This window comes from Achroia grisella, unplaced genomic scaffold (assembly GCF_030625045.1).
Source record: "Achroia grisella isolate CSIRO2021 unplaced genomic scaffold, CSIRO_AGI_Agris_v1 utg1573, whole genome shotgun sequence".
In the NCBI taxonomy this organism is placed as follows: Eukaryota; Metazoa; Arthropoda; class Insecta; order Lepidoptera; family Pyralidae; genus Achroia; species Achroia grisella.
Genome location: NW_026712655.1, coordinates 1982254 through 2007141, shown reverse-complemented (window position 1 = coordinate 2007141; position 24888 = coordinate 1982254). Strand labels below are relative to the sequence as shown.

Sequence of the window (24888 nt, the reverse complement as noted above, 5' to 3'; positions counted from 1 at the left end):
ACGTAACTTAAAAACAATATTAGACTCTTTAATTTATTAATAAAAAAACTAATATTTTTAAATATAAGCTTATATTAATATTTAATGAAATATGACAACAATATTTCTTCTAGCTTCAGCTGATAGCGGCCAATTTACTGAAATAGCATGCTATACATACATCTTTTTAATTGCAATCACGTGGTATTCGGATCAATGCCCCAAGTTCTATTTATGTTCATTACCGTATGTAGTGTTTGTATGCACACATCTAGATGCATCGAGTTATGTGTTTTGGATACCTGAAGTGGTGCCAGAAATCGGTCAACATGACACTAAACTGTGTAATTAATTACTATGTAGATAATTTGTTTGGCGTCGACGATGTTGGTTTATCTGGTATCCATTTGTATCTTGTGTACAATGTTACTCAACTTTATCACCTTATCCGGTCTCTTTAATACTAATTCATCGGAATAGGATCACATTAATTTTCCCACATTTTGAGTATAATGTAATTTAACAGGAAAACAAAATTTGGTATGTTTTTTTTATCTGAAACTTCGTTATGATTTTTGATTCGATTTAGCCATTTGGTTGCACAAATTTAAATAGAAATTAAACCTTTTATTAAACTGCTTATTTCCTGTATTGTCTATACAGTAAATGAGAAATTTAAGAAAAGCTTAACTTGATAAATTTAGGCAATAATATATTAAATTTTTTCTTTTTGAAAGACATAAAAAATTAAAAGAATCATACCAACTCCACAATCTCTGGATGAAAATTATTAGAATATGTAAATTTTTAAAAAATAACAATTGCCCGTTATAAATGTATCTTAGAAATATTTATTTGTAACCTTTGATAAAAGAAATAATACACATAAATTATTAATGAATTAGTAATTATGTAAACATCATTTGTACATTGTATATAACCATATTCGAAACGAATCAAGCTCGACACAATTGTGACATTTAATTAAACTCCGTATTAATTAATAGCTACGTTACATAAAATATTATTTCGGTAGTATTGTTCAGTTTATTTCCCTTTGGAATTGGTACATATAGGTATGTATATAATATTTTATGTAACGTAGCTTATATTGCCTATTTTAATTGGTTTAACCTAATATACTTACTGCTCCCTTATTATTTATATATGTATAGTAAGAGAATATATTCATGACATCCAAGTATATAGTCTACTGATACTGTAAATGGAAATTAAACATCTTTGTATACAGTTCTTCTATTTTCTATTTTCTAAAATATATTTAACATACATATATTTACATTATAAATGCACACTTAAATATATTTTATCAGAAAACGAAAAGAGAAAAACCAAACAAAGCTCGTTATGGCTTTTCCCAATAATGAATATGAATATGTTCCTAGGTGCGCCCCTACCTGCCAAAGGTAGATATCTCATGTGGAGCAGTTCAGGAGTGTGGGAGATATGCCGATATGTGTTCCATGCAAACATAACTGCACCACCGGAAAAGCATAATGGGACCACATTAAAGCCACCTGAAGACGCTAGTGACTTAGATGGAATACTTATTACAAGTAAGTTGCACATGTATTTCTAAGTAATGTCATAAATATATAAGCATTCGATTTTTTTAATGGATAGGGTATGATTGGAGCGGGAATACAACGACTATTTTATTAAAAATCAAATAATAGTTATGAACGCGTATATTTCCCAAAGGAGCTCACAGCGAAGAGTAACAAGAATTAGTGAAAGGTGACATATAAAAAACAAATATCAAAAATACAAATTTTATAAAAAGAATCGTAGACAAGCTGCCTGCAAAAGAGGAACCATCAGTTACTCGTCGTGACAAAAACCCCAGCAATTCATTTCGAAGGTTTCTATACATGACCGCTTGGAAGTCGATCTGAGACGGTATATAACAAGGCCCCGTTACTAAAAATGTCCACTCCTAGTATCGCCTAGATATTATTGATGAACTGATGTCGTTTACGAAGTTGAAAATCACTTGTAAGTCAATAGAACGTAACTATTTGTAGGACAGGCGAATTAATAAAATTGTTTCCATAGGTCAGATTAAATACACGCCACGAAGTATATATTACGAACATTTTAAAGAATTAATTCTCACAAAAGAATTCTGCGCTTCTATGTTAAAGTTAAGAAAACTGTATTATCAGTATTCTTAAAAAGAATATAGAGTAATGACTCCAATTTTCTTATTATAAATCTTCTGTATGTTGTTCTAAAATAATATGATGAATTAGGTAACAGATGCAGGATCTTTGACGTCGTTTTCATAATAAATATTATTTTATATATTTTATTACATAATAAATATTTTCATTACCTGCCAACTGTGATTTCCTTCACATCTTTTATCTTTCAGAACACCAAATAATTAGAACAATCGTAACCACAACTATTTATTAAATTATAATGAAATTAATTGATAAATTTATTATTATTATTTATAATTCAAGAATAATCATTTTATATATGTGCTAAACTTATTTTAATCGAAACTAAATATTTGAAAATATATTATCGACTATTATATACCAAGTAGGTATATTTTAGCAGAACTTTATTGTAATACATTATTCTGCGTATGACATAATAGATAACAAAAAATTGTCTATTCGTTACAAAAGAGCAAACATAATTTACAATAAAGCCAGTATCGTAATCGAAGGAAATTAATTAATTTTATTCCTTGACTATTTACGAGTACTAAAAGGAGACAAAAACTTCTCGATTGTCTTAGTTTTTATGAAAGTTCGTGTTCGTGTTCTGTTGTATTAATTTCCGTAGGAAATATAAAACTAGTCACTAAGAGACGAGAAACAAAAGTTTTCAAGGTGAATAGTCTGACTAATAGAAAAATACATATACCGGCTCCTCTCATTATAAATACCACGGACAACACGTTAATCTTCACATTCTTTACCACCATAGCTCCCCGGAGCTGCTAATGAAGCAATAAATAACATAGATGAGAGAGATGTCGAGTTTGTACAGCTGACAGAATTGTATTTTGGATATTATTAAGCTGTTGTCAAGACGTATTTTACTTTTAAGAATAGAATAAAGATTTCCTTCCTTCAGCTGCTTTAAATCAAATATTAGTATATAATATTTCATGTTTTTTAAAACCAAGCAGTAATGATTTCATCACAAATCATTACTGCTTGCTTTTAAAAAAATATGAAATGTTACTAATGTTAAAAAGTCATAAAAACCAATGTTATGTTTGTGATGTAGAATATACCACAAACAGAACATTATGTATTGTGTAATATTAATGTAATAGCCATAGTAAAAAAACAGAAAATAACTCAAACTATTTGATAGACTGTAGCTACCCACCCCGCATTTCGCATTTCGCATGGATGTACATATATTACACATATAAACCTTCCTCTTGAATCACTCTAACTATTGCTAAAAACTGCATTAAAATCGGTAGCATAGTTAAAAAATATTTACGCGAATAGATAGAGGAGGCTATTATTTTATACTATGTAAAGAAGACTATGTTTTACTTGAAGGAGTATGTTTCATTTATAAATTTAAATCAAGAGAACTGAAAGTATATGTATTTTAAAAAATTATGTCATCTTGTCGATTATATATATCACCCACATCAACAACTTCAAATGGTATATATATACTCGGGCGAAATCAAGTAGAAACAAATCAGAATGAATCACAATCACGCAAATATTTTACGGCACATCGAGATCGTATCGACAGTTACAGATTGAGAAAAAGGAAAAAAAACATTATGCTGTAACACACACCACAAACACGATTAACAACTATAGTACTAATCAAAGTAGTTATATCCTTATCTTTTATAAATGTATTATTATAAGTAATACATTTTTAGTAGGTTATTTTAGATTTATGATTTACCTGCCCGTCTAATGTTTTATGGTTTCTCCTGAACTAATATGTTAGATAATCAACATGGTCTTTAAATCACTACCTGACAGGTTTCAGATCGTAAACAAACATGCCATGTTATGATTTTATTATCTGACGATAGATTGTTTCCCATTTCGACTCACCTTCGATAACCCAACATAGTTCTATAAAAAAATAAATTTTTAAATGAACAATGTATTATCCATATCTATTAGACAATATAGTAATAAAAATAGCAGTATCCGTAAAAAATATTAACGAATTTTAAATTTAGATACTTCACAAACCTTTATTTAAATAAAATTAATCACTTCCTACTGTTATTTTTTTTAATTACCACATATTTTATTTAATATTTAAGATACTACAATTTCATAAATCATTAATTTTTGTAATAATAATTACTAAACTATTTTGACATTAATAATATAATAATGTATCAAAATTTAATAACATTACATAACATACAACACAATGTAATGATTAAAATAAAATTTTATTGAATGAAAATAAATTCACAGCGTTGAATTAAACAAATGAAAAATCTATCCATCTCCTAAAATGGTGTCAATGTTCTAAGAGTAGCACTCGAAGCAACTCTTTGTCAAGACAGCGAGCAGAGTAAAGCGTGTTTTAAAAATAAACGCGTCATGTGAAATGTTTAGCAATTCATACAATTTTTCACACCGACTTTAAGCTTGGTTTATTTTCTTCTTCAAGACGCCTTCTGTTTTAGCTCACTCCGTTAGTCCATTATCTCCCGCTGGTTTACTTTTCTAACAGGGTATTTTCATAGTTAATAATGTTGTATTCATTATATATATGAGTGTAATATCTTTTATCCCTATTAACAATAAATACGTGTTTAATTCAAGCTGCTTTAAATAATTCATTCTTTTAGCTGATGTAAAATTATTATTAACTTAAGAAAATTATCTATATTAGCCTAAACTTTTAATGTACCCATATCAATTTGTAAAAATTGAAGCTACGATGCTGGATATATATATATATGTATATATGGAGTAGTATTGTACAAGTCAACATGCATAATCTTAAGTTACGGCTAAATCATCATTGGCCTCCAAAAATATTGTTTGTGAACTCAAAATTTAATAGAGTTGTCTCTAATTATTAATATTACTATTATTGACTTTTCGTTTTTGATGATGACAGTCTCGGTGGTGTGGTGTTCCTTGCACAAAACAAATGTTTGTGTTTATGAGTACGATTGTCTAGGTGTTTTATATGTATACTATGTATACGAGTTATTGTACTAGATAGAGCATTACATAAAAAGATCATTCGAGATAGGACTTGCGTTAATATTTTAATGTAATATTTTTATATTATATGCAAGTTCAACTTTTGTTGTTGTTATTTTCGTGTATTGTTAGGATATATTGTTAGTGTCGCAAATCGTTCCATGTAGCCAAAAAAGCAAATATTTATTCTATCACAATGTGTTTACCTATTATTACGACTGTCCGTTTGTAGCTATTTCTACACAACATTTCGCCAGAAGTACGACCCAGTTGAAATCCCATCCAGACAATGGATTTAATGGGTTCCGGGACTGTGCTGTTTGCTATATGTTTTTTGTTTGAGAATGTAAATTGGCAGTGCTTTGGTTTGGAACGAGGGTAGATACTATGTATTTGACGGCATGGTTAATTAAATTGTGTATGTAGATATATAGTATTATAATATAACTTATATATTACAAATATTTATAACATATTAATAAATACTATTTATAGAAATATTGGATATGTGATAAATATAGAATTAAAAATTTACGTATCAAATATATCTCACACTAAATAAATAACATACAAATTGATATTGATGATTGTTGATTTTTAAAAGTCAACATCATTTTAAAGAACTGTTAAATACTTGTTGGCTTATATGATAAGTAAAATAAATGTAAATATTTTCTCCATGAATTTTATTTTTATAAAAGTAATAAGAGCCATTTTGGCTTATAAAAGTAATAAGAGCTTACCAATTTACATTCATATGTATTTTAGTATCGTTTAAAATAGCGTTTACCGTTTTGTATTTAAAAAATACATTAAAAATTTGATTAAAAAATATTCTGAATACAAGAAAAAATTGCGTATCATTGCAAAAAATTTCATAATGAAAATACCACGGTGTCGAGTAGTTTAGCTACGTGTAAATGTTTTGACATCACCCGAGGTGAGATAAAATGCGTAAGATTAAATATCTCGAGAATTAATAATCTTGTGCTCTATAAATCAAAATATAAAAACGATATTACGAGTTTCAACGGTTCAATTATTTAATATAAAACATTAAATATACCACTTGTCCTATTTTCTTCCTAGATATGTTTTAAAACTATGTTTCTTTTATGCAGTTGGCATGGCAAATGGTGCCTGCTGATAAATGGAAAAGGTTTTCTATATTCAGCACTGTGAAGATCACATTATCATGTGAACCGCTGTTATCATGCCTAAGACTTGTAATTTCACTGCCATATCACATGCTTTAAGTGAAACACATCTTTCAAAGAAAACTTCTTACCAACTGAATTAGGTGACACTTATAAAACTACACAGACGAAATTCACAAAGTCTACCCGGTTAACTGTATATTACTTGAGAGGTAATATTAGAAACTCATGTGATTTATTGCTCTTGACTTGAGGGCAAGCATCAAACGTTCCATTGATATATAATCTGTTACTTTCTTATCATTATAATTAACAGATTATCATATTATAATGTCAGTTTATTAATAAATGTTTTCCCAGTAATTTCCTCCCATCTCTACCATGGGTCATGGAAATTCTTCACAGCTCACGTCATGTCATATATTATTCATGAGACATAAAATAATAATGGGCGTTGCTCTCTATATTCATTGACCTATATACAACGTATTACGTCCTATAATTTAATTAAATTGACTTGATTTGACGACCTTTCTTATCATAATAAGAAAAATTGACAAATTAAGTCAATCAACCAAATAGTAAATTGATAATAGTTCTTTTATTTTATATTCACATCTTTATTATGAACTATTATTATTTTCTAACCTGGAAGTCATGTTCTAGAGAAATAAGTCAAATATATTTTAATTTTTAAATTTCCGTCTAACTGTACTACGTCTGACTTTTTGAGATAAGGCTTATGTCGGTCCTTGTGATACAATCTATCGTCTCGTCAAATCTAATTGAGATCCGTTCAGCCGTTTCGTCGTGTCATGGAAAGGTAATGGAGAAATAGACGAACACAATTTCGCGTTTATAACTTTAGTATGAATATGTTTTCTTCATAGTATAGATTATTAGAACAAAGTTAAAATAATAATTACATGTTTATAAATTTTATTGAACTGATTTAATAAAGGCAGATAAATATTAATTTAAATAATAGCATATTCATTCTCTGGCAAATGTTACGTACCTGTGGAACTAGCTACATATTCTCATATACTAATTATTTCGAAATGAACTTTGAACTTTAATATTTTGTTTTAATACGCAGTACACTATATACTTTGGTAGAAAGTTCATACTACATAATAGGTAGGTATATGAGTTTGTCAAGGAAACATGTTGCAGGGAATTGCGCAATTTTCTTATTAGACATGAACTTTGTTTTAGCGTCACCGCAGGGTGTGGTGTAGACTAGTCCATGAAACATTCCTACTATTTCAGAGTATTGACCTGAGCTTTAGTTCACTGGACTTGTCGTGTTAGTCGTTGACTGGCTTTCTATACACCTAACACACTCCTAGTCTGTTAATATTTCTCAGAAATACCTATCGACTGCATACTTGTATTTTACTTAACCACGACTAAAGTGCAGTAATTTGCGTAATATAAAAAGCTGTGTATTTCACTATAACTATACGTATATTGTACTCATGTACATTTTGAGATCGTCATCAGTTGATGCTAAATGATAACCATGTATGTGAAACAGTTATTGAAATTGGATAGAGTTTTAGTAATTATCAAATTTTTCTAGCCAAGTGTATTTTTCTAATCGATCTTTAGAGTAGATTTAACCCATATTTGATTATATTCTAGAGGTTTTTACGTGAAATCAGTGTTACTATGTTCAGGCAAACAGCCTGTCTCGATTTTACGACTTTATTCTATGTTAAGATAAAAAAGATACTCATTCACTCTTTCTATCCACATGATAATCATTCAAATGTTGATCAGGGGGACAGACAGAGTGTAAAGTAATTTTGGTGATTATATACTTTCATAAGCACTATCAAAAATATAATAACAATAGATACTTATGTGATATTCATGATATTTTTGTAAACGGAAGAGTTTACTAAAGTACATGTAGTATTAATAACACTTGTCATAATTGTAAGGCCACACACGTAAGGTATACACATATACATTTCCTTTGTAATTCAGTTTTTAATAGTTTAGCTGACCCATGAGAATTCATCTACACCACAATTTTCAATTTGCAACATTTTTCTTTGGAGGTCCACTACTATTGGTCGTAGCCTATACAAGTATAGCCTCTACCTATTACCGATAAATGAGTTATCCAACACTAAAAGATCTCTAGATCCAGAGGATACCCTTACAATCTCACCAACTTATATTATTAGTATAGAATAATTTGGATACTATCTACAATACTTCTACAAGTCGAATGCTACATACAAATGTATCTACTTATTAAGTTATAATCAACTGACTCGGTCATCTTGCTGTTGGTGATGCCGATCGTCGCGAGTTCGATTCGCTGCACGGTATAAACTTTTGTATTTACGATTATGTATTAATTTAAGAATATTATATATGTATGAATATAATTATGTAAGTTGTACTAATAGCATAAGTTCTGCATAGCTTGGGATTAGATGGCGCTGTGAGAATTATCTTAAGATATTGTTATATATTTACCAAAGTAATTTAACATTATTCTCTTATTCATAAATACCTGATAATAAATTATTATTGTGAATTCGTATACATTTGTCTACATCTTCATGGCATTAAAATGATCGTCTTATTTTAACGTGATTTATTATATCTGTTTTAAAATTTCATGCCAGCTCATTAAAATTAAACTCTATTATTACGTATAAATATTATTGTTGTACCAATCGTAGTCGTGACTTAGAACAATTAAGAAATCAAAAAGTGTAGAAGCAATCTCATAATTTTACTTAATACTACACCGTATCTACATATTGATATAACCATCTACATGTACATTCTAGATGCAATTATTCCATATCAATAAGTGTGTATTCTACTTCTAGATATGGAATAATTTCGAACGTATCATAATGATTGATTTCTATCACGTACGTAACATCAGAAAGCCCTTTCTTGGAAAACCAACCTACTTTTTGGATAGCATAAACAATGTTTTGCTCAAGCCCACACAATAAGATTTATAGTCACCGATAAAAATACCACATGCATCGGATCTTTCAAGTCGCCACCGATCTAAATCAACGTGTGTCTACGCAACGTGTCATGTAAATAAATAAACAATGGAACACAGTTCGGAGTTAATGTAACGAAAACAAGATTGACTGACGGTGATGTTATTAACAATACATACGAGGTATTGTTTTCGCATATTTCTATTATTATAATAAAACCAGCTGTATTTAATGTAATATAAATAAAATATATACGTAATATATTCAGTTCGTTTGTTTAGTTAATGTCATTCATCTGTTCCTTAGTTTTTGACTGATTGTATAACAAATATTATGTCAACTACGTTTAGTAAAATAATAGGTTTTATTTTAAAATAATTAGAAAGGTTTAAATACTATTTTAACGCTCTCATTAGTTATAGTATTCACAATACGATAAATGGTTAATACAAGCAATTATAATGACAAACAAGCTGACGACTCCGATGGTAAGTGGTAGTTTACAAATCTGAAGAGCACCACAGCCATCGCTTTATCATGTGACGCTCGTTGCACCATTCATGAGATGCCATTCTGGAGAATTACGATATCATGCCTTCTTATTTTGTAATTCTATTTCTTTATCTTCAATAACCTTTTTTTTTCATACTGGTAGTACAAACTTATCGGAAAATTTGAAATCTTTTTTTCTTGGTTTATCAAATGGATTATAATATGATAGAGGTTCATTTGCATATACCAAATTCGTACTTTTTTATTAGAAGTAGTTTTACAGACCAAATGTCTGTGGGAAAAAAATAAGTTATTTCTGTATTACAATGGCTAATGTGAAGAATACCTAAAACCATACACCGGTAGTAGTAGTATATCGAGACGCATACTTCTCGTAGGCGGTAAAATCAAGTTTTCATCTGTCATAAGTTTATATGCACTATCGACTATATTCAACTCAAAGTGTATGAGTCAAAGCCAAGAAAAAATAGTACGACAACATGAGCATAAAAACATAGTAAAAGCTCTGTCCATCAAAATCCTTTTACCAATAGTCTATTAATTATTCAATAATTTGTAACATGTTTGCATAGACAATTAAATATAGTGATAGCTTCACATTCTATTCCTCTTAATTAAGGAATGATAGAGATGGCCAGTAAGGATATAATAGCAATGTCAAAGTTAGATCGGAATAATAGGAATAGGGAAATAGGAATAAATCGTGTTAATTCTTGTTAAATTCCTCACAATAGGTTAACTGAGTTGAAAACAAGCTTCGCATGCATGCAAACGTAGGCGGGTGCAATGAGAGTACTAGTGGAGGCACTGGTACTCTCAGTACACCCGCCTGCACTTACGACTACCTATGGAACGAGCACCATTTCACATTCACTCATAAAAAAAACCATCTACAGAATAGTTTTATTTTATTTTAAGCTAGTTATATTATTTACATGAAAAATACATAACAATATTTTATATTTAAGCGGGTATCTAAATATTCTGGTTAATGATTTAGTAAGCATGTTTGACATGGATGATGGTTCAGTTACATATGTCACGAGAGGATTCGAATACTATAGGTACTATCAGTTGGCAGTAAGCACAAGTAATTACTCAATTTTTTACGTTCAACTTCTTATATTTAGTTTTGTTACATTGCCAACGAAATGTTTTATGAACAATGTACTTCGCAGAATTTTTATTTGTGACTATAGCAAACAATATAATACTAAATGATTATAAAATTATACAAATTAAAAGATATTCAAGACAATATTAGACAAATAAATGTGAACAAACAAATTAAATTCGTTATTATGTTAAAGCTTTCGGCTTCACTAGTTATTCAAAAAATATTACGTCGAAATAAAATACTACTTTTAATTTATAGATAATGCAAATAAACGTTTGAAAAATTTAATATTAAGGGATCATAGATTCACTGATGGAATTTAATATGATTTTTTATAGACAACCATAAAATAGGTGAATTTATTGTCGATCGGTTACTATATTACTTTCTAATAGATGATTGAAATTGAAGATGAAAGATGTTCGGGATTTGATGGGCTGTTATAATAAAATCGATTCACGACATAACTTTGCCATCGACCTTCAAGTCCACACATTCTATTAAATATTATATTGTTGAGATTTAGATAATTTGGTTGATAATTTCTAATAAATTAAGTCACAAATAACATATCACTACAGCGTAAGTTTAAGAGTTCTTTAGGAGACAATGGCTATATTACGTATAAAATATATTACGTTTTGACGATTGATAGCTTAAAAATATTAAAAATTAATTTGTTAAGCTAAATAAGAAAATTACCGGGCTCGACTGTTCAAAAGCTATGGTTCCGAACTAACATAAGGCAAGTTATCTCGAATAATAGTTTTTAATTCTCTAATAATTTTATAATGTGACTAAATGTGAAAGTATCAAAATTTAATAACTATCCAAATTTTTACCCGGAATTTAGCTTTCTAGCAGTGTGGAATTTAATGCGGAATCCTTTTTCCACAAGGAGGGGGTGAAAGGGGAGGTCAAAAGTTGTATCGAAAATCCGTCATTTTTAAAGCTTGAAAGTTATTCTGTAGGCTGTTAATTAAATATAAATAAATATGACTTTCAAAGTCTGCAAAATTTTGCCCTTAAAAGTTAAAACTAAATTTGTATAGAAATTCTAAGCTTTGTCTTTGGTTTTTTGGGTTAGATTGTTAAATATTTTTCTTTATTTGATCAAGGTCACTAATACCAGCAGACAAAATCGAGGCCACAACTAGTACTTAAGTTCTAATGAGTGTTTTCGCTTTATAGAAATTGAACTGATAAACATTATCGTCTCGTAAAAGATGAATAAAGTGAGCTAGTGGCCATCTTCTACTATACCTAACATATGTATAGTATATAATCTTCATGATAATATAACCCCGGTCATAAACTGTAATGAGAAATAACCTAAGGCGTTGTAACCTTACAATGACATAGATGATTATTAATAAAGTATTTATATGCTATAAAATTATCGTGTATTTATATTTAAATCATTTCAAATAATTGTTTATTTGCTACAAGTTTTAAAACAACCATAACAATTCATGTTTACAATACAATATCATTATTAGTGGGGATTACCTGCTTTATATAGATAAACAATGGCATACATTTACTTACTGATATTAAACAGTAAAAGCATGATAAACGAAATGTTCTAAATGTTATATATCAAAATATTTATCTATAATGTAACAAATGCATTCATTCAATTATACATGTAGTAAAAAGTTACCGATCGCTGTATGTAGGTATAGGTATATGTTGACCTAATAGAATCCAAAATAGTTACTGTTAGATTTTTTGTCTGTTTGTTTATCCGCTAATGTGAGAAAAGGCTTAACTGATTTCTGTGTTGTCTTTATTAGTGTGGTAAGCTTCTCTTATTGTCTTTGTTTTATTCTAATACATTTCCAAATAAAAATTACTAATGCAAAGTCGTAGGTTCAGTTAGTACTAAATATATTTCCTTCCACATATAAGCAGTTACATCAGTGATATAGTAATAGTCCATTATTATTTCTTAGAAAACTTTATCATAATATGGTTTGAAGAAAAATATTCCTGACGTCTTTTGTAGCCCATTTCAGGCTTTCTGCGTGATAATATCTACATAGTAAATGGTTAAGAGGTAATAAACTATTTAAAATTGCATTACATCTAGAATGACGTAGTCATAGTTGGAAAGAAGCTATTATAAGCACATAATACCATAAGAGCCACTCTCGTCGGTAGAGATCATGTCATTTTCCAGGGAAAAGTTAGAATAGTGTGATATCAAAAAAGAAGAAATTTATTCATATCAGCTAATAATTTTTGCCACTTAAGCATTTTAAAAAATAATATTACCACCCCTTTACTCCATTTCAACCAGCTAAATCTGTTGAGATGAACTGACAAGAAAGTCGTCTGGTCCATTTTTGTATTGTTATTTTAAACTTATTAAAATATAGCTCTTGGTAGTAAGGCACTATTTTTAAAGTCAAATTTATTGTAGCCTAGCCAAACGTAACTATAAAATACTTAAATGTTTATAATATTATAAGAAAAGAATATACCGTTACGACTGATATCTCGGATGGGGTAGTTAGAGCCATTGTTAATTGTAACGTGTTAAACGCAACATTTTGATGATTTAGCATCATAGATAAGTATCTATCCAGCTAAGTAGCTGGGTTAGCTGGGCGTACCTACTTTATGTATTTATATCCAACAAAGCAGTGTCCACAGAGACAACGAGCTCACTGCCCTCACTCGAATTAATGTTTGGTTTTGTTATCTATCTTTTATTCACCGACTTAAAAAATTTAATTTTAAAATAAATTTGAATTATTGTAAATACGTGTAAGCTCATTTGTAAACAATAAGAGCTTAGTTTCTTGTTAAGTTTTCTCAGCTCGAAAGCACTCCAAACTGAAATAGTTTTGATAATTTAAAAGAGACTTTATTAGACCTACGTAAATAAAAAGATAATTGTTTTGATTTGATGAGTTTGCCAAGAATATAAATATACACACCTGACTTTTAGAATTGAACTCACGACCTTTTAAGTGTCAGTCGGGGTAGTAAACCAATAAACCACAAGGCCATTACTCCCTCTGTCACTCTTGTACTCTAATTAATTATAGAAATAATAATCACAGCAATACATTCAGACTATATTTTTTCCTGTTTTCCATATTAGATTCAAGAAATAGAAAAAAAGACAATATTTCTCTTAGTTAAAAGATTTCGCAATCTACGTAGAAGATTTTGTAAACAACCTATTAAGCATTATTTATTATGTTAACGTACCCGCCTGAACGTGTTTATCGGGTTTATATTACCCCTGTAGACATTTTCGTGGATCCCATAACCCCGGATGCACCGGAAGCACTAATCGATGCGACCTCGGCTAACATAATAAAGTGAAGTACAAAACTTGGGCTCAAATAGGCTCTATTTTCAAACATAAAAGGTTTTCTCTACAAAGGCCACCTCGGCGGTTAGCGGTTTAGTACACCGCCTTGTGCACGGATGTGAGCTGCCCTAGGTAACTTATTTATTGAGTAATTTTTATATTAAATATTATAGCTTTGTAGTTTATATATGTATATATAATAAGGTAAATGATGCCAAGGCAATGAATCCTAAGGAAGTGAATTCGAATGTTACCTATAAACAAAAAAATTGTGTGTAAATTAATATTTTTGACTGACTATCCGGCGATGGAAAGATATAGATAGATAAAGATCATCCGAAAGACGGCAACAGTTTCTCCCCTTACCATGTTCATTTCAAAAAATATACTCAGCGAAATGTCGGTTAACAAGTAACAATATTTCTAACTACCTATATATCTATGTATCTAGGATAACAGTCGTTACCGTATACATATTTTTAACAATTCATATGCGCTAATACTCTGATGACGTATAGAGTAAACAATTAAAATGTAATCGAGTTTTCAACCTAGGCTCACGTGGCGATTTACCATAAACTACAATCATTTTCCAAGAGCATCACGTGGATGTAGACCTATCAGAGTACATTACTATGAGGTCAATAAAGCCCATATTTCAATAATCCCCACCCTCCAGTTTTATATGAGGGTTGTTATAAGAAGCTTTATGTAAATCTTGTATCCATTTGTTTGAAATTCAAATATTGAAGTTATTAGACGATATGATGTATATGGAATGGGAAAAGGTTCTTAAGTTATTCCGAAACATATTCTTTCAGATTTTAATCTTCTTTAGTTAAATGTACAGATTATTTATTATTATTTTTGGTTGCTTAAAAATATGTACTAAAGTTCATGTAAAGATAATTCGTTATTGGAAAACTATATAAAACTAAACGACTTATGATAAATAAATTACCACATACAGTAGTTATAATATAGTTTCTAGCTCATAATTCCCCAGAATGGAATTTAATTTTATTAGTACAACGTATATCATTATCATATATTAATGTAAATAAATGAATCAATATTATTTATATACTGGTTTATTACTGATATATAGGAAATATGTTGAATTATTTAAAATTATTGTAACTACAAAAATATTCTGACGTTTATTTTACTCAGCGGTTAATGAGAGTACAGTTTCTAATTAGGGTGTTTAAGTCATTTCGTTAGTTCTGTTCGATTTTGTATGTAAAGGATATTAAAAAGATAATATGACACTATTCACCACAGCCATTAAACAACAAAGAGTGGTTCAAATAGGCCGGTATAGCAGTAGTAAAAGAGTAAAAGCACCCACATTAACACAGTTCAAAAGCACTCATAAGAAACTCGTTAGAAAATTGACATTTAAAAATGCATCGTTATACCTACTTTGCTGTTGTTTTATCTATTAAATTGTATCCTTTAATGTAACATAATTCTTTCAAATATTTGGAACTACCAAATAAGTAAAGGCAAGTGTAGTTACTTTGGGTACTAACCAACTGACAGAAATTATCTTTTGTTCTCTAAAAAACTTACATCAATACAGACAATCCTCCTCATAAGTATCCGTTTTTGTGCAAGAATGAAAAAAGTATTTATCAAAATGTAAAGTGTTTTTTAATGCGTGACGTTTAGAATTATGCATCCGCTTGTGCTAACGGTACCAGCTGGCGTGGCACCAGTGCAGTGTGATAAGATGAGCTGGAAGTCTGGTCAGTTAGCTCGTCGTGGTGAATTCAACAAGTTCGATTGTTTCCTGTAGTACCGACTGGACATCGATCTGACATAATACATTACTAGTAATGGGGCCAAAATTTCAAGTTATTATTAACAGTCCTCTCCACTCTGTAAAGCATGTTAAACCAATACATTACCATGATCATCAAAGTACATATATAATGATGAACCAGTTACATAAACGTTAATTATAAAGTACGGTTTCATATTACACACATATATATATATGAACCATAATACAACCCACTCAATATAACGACTCATTAACATGCGACGAACGTTGATCTATTCACCCTCTAAGGAATTGAGTCACTCCAGTATAATTTACACGTAAATTAATTTCCAACTATATAAATACAATACTAGCTGAGCTCGGGACTTTCTATCCGTACAACGTTTTTGTTTGTCTTTAAATCTGATTGGAATAGAACAAACACAAAATTTTGAGTGAAGCTTGGGACTAGATGGTGTTAAAGAGTTTATTTTTGTAAAATATATCTTCTAAGTACAGACAGTGAACAGTTACGTTTTTAGTGCATAAATACATATGTCTAGATGTTAATCTATTTGTAATTTTATCAAACTAGTTAATAACAATAGATTTCAAAATACGGTATCTATCATTTATCAATGTTCGACTGAAATCTCTTCTATATGTAATAGAAATTGTATATACAAGTTGGAGACTTACCTTTTTATTATACTAAAAAGTCGTATATATAAACACGTGATTTCATAAGTATGAATATTCATATTCTACTTTGGATTGATATGCATACCATATATTTATAAACAATAATATATTATATACCCTATTTACACTGTATCTACAAAAAAACTTTAATAACTTACGAATTTTTAAAACAATGGCGCCATTTTTTTTATAACAAGTAAAATTCCCTCTTGACATTCTTGTACTCTGAGGAGCAAATACACGTTCAAATATACTACTACCGACAATGTATAGTAGTAGAATCAATAGCAATAGCAGGAATTTAATCTTGTTCACTACTCTGAGCTGAACATTAAACAACTACGTTTGTGTACCTATAATACAGTTATATATACTTGTCCTTTTGTAGGTTGGAAATAATAGAAATCGTCTAGTTTCTATTATTTCCAAACTACAAATGATCAGCAGCAATACTTTCTATGTACATTTGGAATTAAATATATTTTCTATTATATTTATAGTTTGTACATACTTGGAAAGTATCTTATCACTTACAAAAAATATTTAACGATTTGAAAGATACATTATTTCTGGTGGATGGAGATTATAGAATATACATATATTATATTTATTATTCCAAACAGACAAAGTTGGTGTGGTTAACTAGTTATGAAAAGGAAAGAGAATTGTTTCTAATAAGAACTAGTGTCCATTGCCAGTAATATATGATATCTGATCTGACTTCATGCTCATCCAGGATCATTACATCCTCCATTAATTCCTCGTTATAATGTGACCCCAGGCGGGTGCACTATTTTATATTCATGTATACAAAAAATCTGCAACGAACAATATAAGTATTATTATTAATAATTAGCAATTTGCAATATAAATAATTAATTTAATTACAATAGTATCTAAACAATCGTTTTGTTTCAGAATGCACAAACTATTTGGCGCAGCCACTGATGGAAAACGGAAAGCCCTCTGATCCGGCGTATGATGTAAATGTAGCTAGTAAGTATTTGTAGAGCTAATAGGGTGAAACTTATTTATATAAGCAATCTCACTGTTAATTACTCAACGTAACCCAGAACCTAGCCTAGATTGAGTGCATTAGACTTGTATATAAACTTACAGTATCAAGTTTGTGCAACTACTTGACCATATTTCTCTGTAGAGATATTCTAAAATCTTACCATAGGAAGACTTTGTACAAAGTCGTCAACGTGAGTAATTCTGTAATTTCATGACAAAGCAGCCACGGCTCACTTCCTTTGTGAGCTCTGTTTCTATATGACGGTGAGTTATGGCAGGGAAATTACATGGACAAGGGGTATCTTGGTCTCCAACATTTCAAAACATGAGGTATATAGGAGAGTTACGATAACATGAAACGCTTGGCGGGTTACCAGGTTATTAGCCATGTTATTGTACTTGTGATGACAGGATCGGTGGTGAGAGTAAACACACAGTAGGGTTGGAACTTGTGTAGTTTGGTTCTTGCATATTCATATCCTAACATATACTAGTGTATGTATATATACTAAACGCTACGTGAACTACGTCACGTTAAATAAAGTGACTGATATAATAGTTAATATACTCGTAATATAATAATTTTTCGTTTCATACAGATTACGTGCGAACGATGATTTCATTCGGCATCATCAGCTTATTCGTAATGGCTATGGGATGCGGGTTTTCCGTATATACGTTCCAAAATCCCCGATATATGTTCAAGAGGCTTGCAGCTGGCATACATTTTATAAGCAGTGAGTAATATTTACCCCGCATAATCTACAATTTCTTTATATAACTATATTTTATCAATAATTTTTTTTTTTAATTTTAATCAGACTAATTATAATAGTTCTGAACTGATTTTTGTATATAATAATATCCTATCCAATTAATCCTGTATACTCTATATTTTACAAAATATATAAGTTTATTCTTGTATTGATTGCATGTTAATTTTATCACTATTCAAATGATTTTTTGTATATCCTAGCATTTTTAAGGTTTTATAAATATGAAACAAAATCAAATTACTTTTAAAATATATGTGGATGACATCAGAATGTTTGTGGAGTGCTTTAAACCGCAACTAATTAGGAACATCGCAACCAATTAATTTTACTGTCACTAATTAGCAGTTACCGAAATTAAATTGACAGCGTTTGTGAGGGCTAGTTTATTAGATAAGATATATTCTGTCATCCAAACATATATTGTAACTTTTGAAAATAAATAGTGTAGTTTGTAATTATAAAACTATAATTACAAAAAATCAACACCTTTCATTAAAATACCAATATACATATATATTTATTAATATTGGCGTCTTGATCCAGTTATAAAATATACATAATTAATTATATAGTTTGTTAATATCATTTATTTATTTTACACGTATGATTTCAGAATAGACGTGTATGCTTTTTATTGGTAGTAATATTACATAATTTATTAAGAACTGCAGCCTGTAGATATTTAGAAAATCTAAATGTAGTCTGCTAAAGATCTAACAGAGTTAGTTTTATAAGTTATTTAAAACTGTATGCATTGTCTGGCCTTCATCGGATAGACGAAAAATAAATATTCTTGTTTCATGTTATTCAACAGAAGCACTACATAATTTATATAGCTAGTGAATTAATCATGCCAGTATTTATATTTTTCAGTCTATTATGATAGAATACATTAAATTGAATAATTGCAAAAGTATACATGGTCGTCTCAATAATGTTGAATACTGCCAAAAAATTTCGTCAATAAGATTTTTACATATTTAAGTATACTCGCATAAAGTGTGTTTATTTATGCATTCTAAAGCAGTGTTTTTTTTAATAGTCATATAGTTTAAGTATTATAAATGACAACATACAGTTTCTCATCCATTTTTTGGTCCACATGATTATACCTGAGATTAGTTTACTTTAGTTTGCAACCATCGCTTATTTGTAAATTAACAAGTATCTTATTTAAAATTAGTAAAAATCATATGTATGTTGTAAGTTAATTGAGATGTCTCACAAATCAACTAAAAGTCAATGTATGTACAACAAGAAATCGATTTTTATTTAACATTTATAATATAGTTTAAATTAAGTTAATAATTAATTTTTGATGATATTTGAAATACCTAGTTGTATTATTTTAATTAATAATTGAAGTACTTCTATGTAACATTCATATTGTATTTTAGCATCGTGTACATTCGTGGTGGTACAAGTAATGATGTCCACAGTAGACCATTTGAAGAAGAATGTTAAGTTTGTGTATCCAGAGCGTGCCTATCATTAGTAAGTAATATTTCATTTACCTAGTCAAAGATTCAGTAGAAGGATATTTTATTTTCCGACATCAAATCTGGCTTTTATTTGTAGAATGTATGTAGAATCTAAATAAGATTGAAATAAATAAAATATATTTTAAGCTATTTTGAATAGTCATTTTTTGATCCCGCTGCCACATTTAATGCAATGACTTTAATTGAGTATAATAATGTATATTTAATTTTAATTTAATAATCACTGATGCCTAAAATCTCTCATAATACTCGTCAGAACTTAAATCAATTAACTGTTGACTAGTTTCTAATCAATGTGATATTTCACAGCTACCACATCAGTTTCTTCCTGGCATGGTTTGTAGTGTTGATCAATCTGTTCGCGGCAGCATCTTTTCTGTGGTACTCACGAAAAAGGAAAGGGGATAAAGCAGCGACTGATGAGCTAGCAATGGCCGACGAACCAACCATCATTGGCCGATGACGGCCTAAGCCAATCACCTCCAAACAATTTATGTTGCGGAGGATTTTCCTCAAGTCTTTACTGAACAGTGCTCAAATGACCAATAGCTATAACAACGTTTGCGTCTTCCATATATTGTATGCAACAGGTATTTATTGGAGTTTAGACAGCCTTTGGGACTAGATCAGTGGCTTCTGACTGATTCAAGTAGACCACTGATGTATTGAAAAGCAACACTTGGGTATTTCACTTATAATATTCATTTAAAACTTATTAGTAAGTTCAATATACCTATATCAAATTTAACTGTTAAAGTATTTATTGTCAAATTAGTGTTATATTATTCACGAAATGGATATTCTATTTAATTATTCTGGTTATACATGTAGCATGCTTTGCTTCTAGTAGAATTATGTGCAAAGGAATGTTAAAAGTAACCCATTTTCTCCATCTTGATCATCATCAAATATTACTAGTATTATTCCAACACAGCAAATGTTACTTTTAAGACATCAGTGGGTTGTAATCATAATTAAACAAAATGGTAACACGCCTTGTTAATCTTATAAGCGACAGAAAATATCTTTATTGCGACATCTTTTATTCTCGCTTTGAATGTTATGCGGAAAGTATTTAAACTTTATAATCTATGAATTAGCTTTGACCACGGTAAAAATACTAAAGCAGTAGTTCTAGATAACTGAGTAAATATGGACCAAGTTTTGCTATTGTAAGTGTATTTGAGATGCTTCATTATTCTGTCAGGTTTGCACTGCTTTACAATGATGTACAACTACATGTATTCAGAGGTATAATTAATTAATGTTTTAAATACTTTATACATTCTTTACTATTTAAAATATTCAAATAGTTACATTGATTAGATACTTATAAAATTAATGTACCTACTATTGTTAATTTTATTGTGAGCAGCTTATTCCGAATATACCCGAACTACTGTTTCAAAAATTTCTACTATATCTCAGCGTTATGGGATTAACGATGTCTGTAATTCTTTTAGTGTAATAGAAACTTCAAACAAGTCTGCTACTGTTTGTGTTGTAACATGTAATCATGTCATCATGACACGTGCCAGTTCTAGTCATACATTTAAATGATTTATATTAATATTTAAGCTCGCGTTAGTTTCGTAATTGGTGGAAAATTACCTTTAAACTATTCCGCCAATCACATGTCACTGTTAAGATCTAAAGACTATTTGCTTTAAGTACTGTTCTTAGGTTGATATATAAACCATAGTGATATCACTAATTATGCTGTTTAAATTGTCAGTATTTATAATAAACTGAGAGTATTTATTAACTTTTTAATGATAAGTGATAAGTGAACTGTTTTATGGAAACATTATTATCCTATCGACTTACTTAATTATTCAGTATATTTACGAATTTTCAAACTTGTTTTATTACAACTGATTAAGATCTCCAGAGCTTGAGCATCGTCCGATCAGATCTATTCTCATAAGTATTTTAAATTTCAAAGAAAGAATAGAATCAATTTGTTAACTTTTTAAAGTTATATACTATCCATATCTAGGTTGTCACCATTAGTAAGTATTCTAAAATATTTTTCCTGTTTATCTACTCTTATCATTAATTTTATTAAAGACTTTATAATGTTACGTTATAGAAATTTTATTTATTAATAATTTAAGTTAATTAGACAAATGAATTTTACGTGCTAGCATCAGCATACTGTCTAGGATGAACAGAAATATATATTTTACTTATAATTCTAAATTCATACCGATTATTGTTTGTTCAAATAAAAAATCAAGTACGAATGAATACGAATCTCTCAGCTTATATTGTTTCTTCTGTCAGAAAGACAGTGTAAGACAAAGACGCAAATAGTCAGTACATAACATAAATGTGATAGAAATTGACACCAATTTATTATATTTAATAATTTACCTTTTATATATATAAATACAATTAACAGCTTTACTATGAGTACCAATTATTATTATTGATATTAGTCAGAATAAATATATGAAACCAAATCTAAATCAACAATAATTTAAGCAGCCAAAATCTAAAATTGAAATTGTAAAATGTGTCAGTTACAACCATCTAATGCAGTTATACTTTGAAACCTTTGAGTAACTGTGAAAAAAGTGTAATTACGTATAATATTAAATAATAACGGGATTTTTTACAGTTTAATATTAAACTTTATTTTACATTAAATAATGGACATGATAAGATTAATGCATTTCTTAATACTACAATAAATAATAAATTGAGAATAAATTGAAAAATAAGTATTTTATAAATTATTATTTACAGAAAGAAAATAAGTACATAGAGAAGCTCCTCCAGAAAGTGAGAATAACAGCGATTGAATTTTGTCATATTTAAATTAAATGTTTTACCAATAAATCAGTACTATAAATTACTTGAAGTACATTTATTTTGTTAATTTAATTTCGTTTTATCAAAGTCCATTAAGAACAAAATCAGTTCACTTTGCAACAATTCGCTTCACATTTTTTAATATTTAGTTGAAATGTTATAAAATACTTTATGGTACCTCAGGCCAATAATTTATGAAATATATCAACATAAAAATGCATTTAATATTTCCTATTGCATTTTAGAAGACCTCTAAAAGGATTACATGTTAGTTTCCCATTTTACTGAATTCGCTACTCAAAAATATAACTGTTGTAGATTGAATGTGAATACTTATTAGATACCAGAGGTTTAATTACATGACACGGTTACTAACAATTCTCATATTAATAATATTAAAGTCTACTATCTTAGTGTCACGATTACCTTTAAATTATAACTATAACTCTCAAATATTTTATCCAAGATATCAAACCTATTGATTGCAATCAAATTGAATTGAGAATTGTTAGAAACTCTTTTAGATAATTAAGCAGCGTTTACTTATTAAATATAATAAGTGGAAAGTGGAAACATTCAAGATTTGCTAACCATTTTGTCTCGTGAAGCTTTTCAACAATAACAGACTCATATATAGAGTTATGTTTATCTAAATTCCAATATTAAATTTGCATAATCGTGTGTATTGATATTGATGTTATGTACGTTCTTCCTATTTATTATTGTTTTTTTAATGAATAAATTTCTTAAAATTATGAATATGCATTATTTATTTCATCATTCCCTAATTTTATTTTATATGTTCCTTTTTAGTATTTCGGCACATGAATATCTTCAAATATCTTGGAAGCTAGTACTAATCACTAACTTTTTCACGTAAAAATAATCATTATGATGACAGCATTATCTGATATCTCCCAGTTTAAATATTCACTACCTGACTTACATAATAAATTTCCTTTAAAATTATACTGACTTTGCGAATGCCTTTTAAGAATAATTTCTTTTCGTACCATTGTTAAAAATATTATCTTATAGGCAATATTTATAAAGTTAATTAAGTCACATCCTATAGTGATTTATTTATAATATTTACTACTTATATTATTAACAATACTATCTACATTATAATAAAGTCAAACAAATTATTGAAAAAATAATGTAACATTCCAACGTCATCAACGAATAGCAACAATGTAAAGAAAATACATACACCTGCTGCAAACCGCAACAAATCAATCAAACTTTCATCTCGATTGCGGTAATGAAAGTCGGAATTGTGGCAGAGTTGCAGATTTAACATTTGAGAACATAAAAAACAAATTCACTTTTTGACGGCGGTTATTTCTGTATACTCATTGTCGAATAGCTGGCAAACGCCCAGAGTCAAGCGGTGACACTGCCAACGTCAACAAAGGTTAGTGTCCTAAAAAAACGGCGAAGTAAAAAGCCGGGGCGCAAATGAATCAATCTGAAGGGTCTATTATTCTAGATAAAGATGTCCTTAGAGATTTGAACGGCAGGTCTTTCGTCATTTGTAATGAATCATGAAGAATCAAGATAAAGTTGAAATGTAATATTATCTTAGCTCTAATATTATCTTCGTTTCTACGATGTTTGTTCCCTATTCTTCACTAATTTTTCTTATTTCAGACGACACAACTTGTTGACTAGTTAGTAGTTTGATAAATACTTTAATAATAGTATAGTAATCCTCTGTTAACATATAAAATACATGTTTCGTCTTGACTTAACATCAATATTTCAACGATTGATTAATGTAAAATATAGCAATAGTATTTTTAACAAATATAAAGAAAATCTATTCATTTACTTATCTTTGCAAATCCCATGCATGCTCTTTATGTATACACTAGTATTATAAATATGAAAGTATGTCTGTTTGTTCTCTTTCACAACTAAGCTGATAAAATCTCAAGCAAATTTGGCAAAAAGATATATCGTATCACGAGGTGGAATATTATACAGATATCTATATCTGAAAAAAAACCAAATGATCACCT

General features: G+C 29.2%; 1 protein-coding gene across 1 annotated transcript in view; it reads left to right on the top strand.

The window, feature by feature from the left end:
• Positions 1 to 22752, top strand: part of LOC131841074 (uncharacterized) — a 35264-nt gene extending 12512 nt beyond the window's left edge. Inside the window, exons 3-7 of the mRNA XM_059189310.1 lie at positions 1386 to 1556; positions 17671 to 17748; positions 18369 to 18506; positions 19943 to 20039; positions 20357 to 22752. Of these exons, the coding sequence (XP_059045293.1) occupies positions 1386 to 1556; positions 17671 to 17748; positions 18369 to 18506; positions 19943 to 20039; positions 20357 to 20510 (638 nt within the window). The 3' untranslated portion in view covers positions 20511 to 22752. The remainder of the gene's footprint in view (positions 1 to 1385; positions 1557 to 17670; positions 17749 to 18368; positions 18507 to 19942; positions 20040 to 20356) is intronic.
• Positions 22753 to 24888: the final 2136 nt, after the last annotated feature.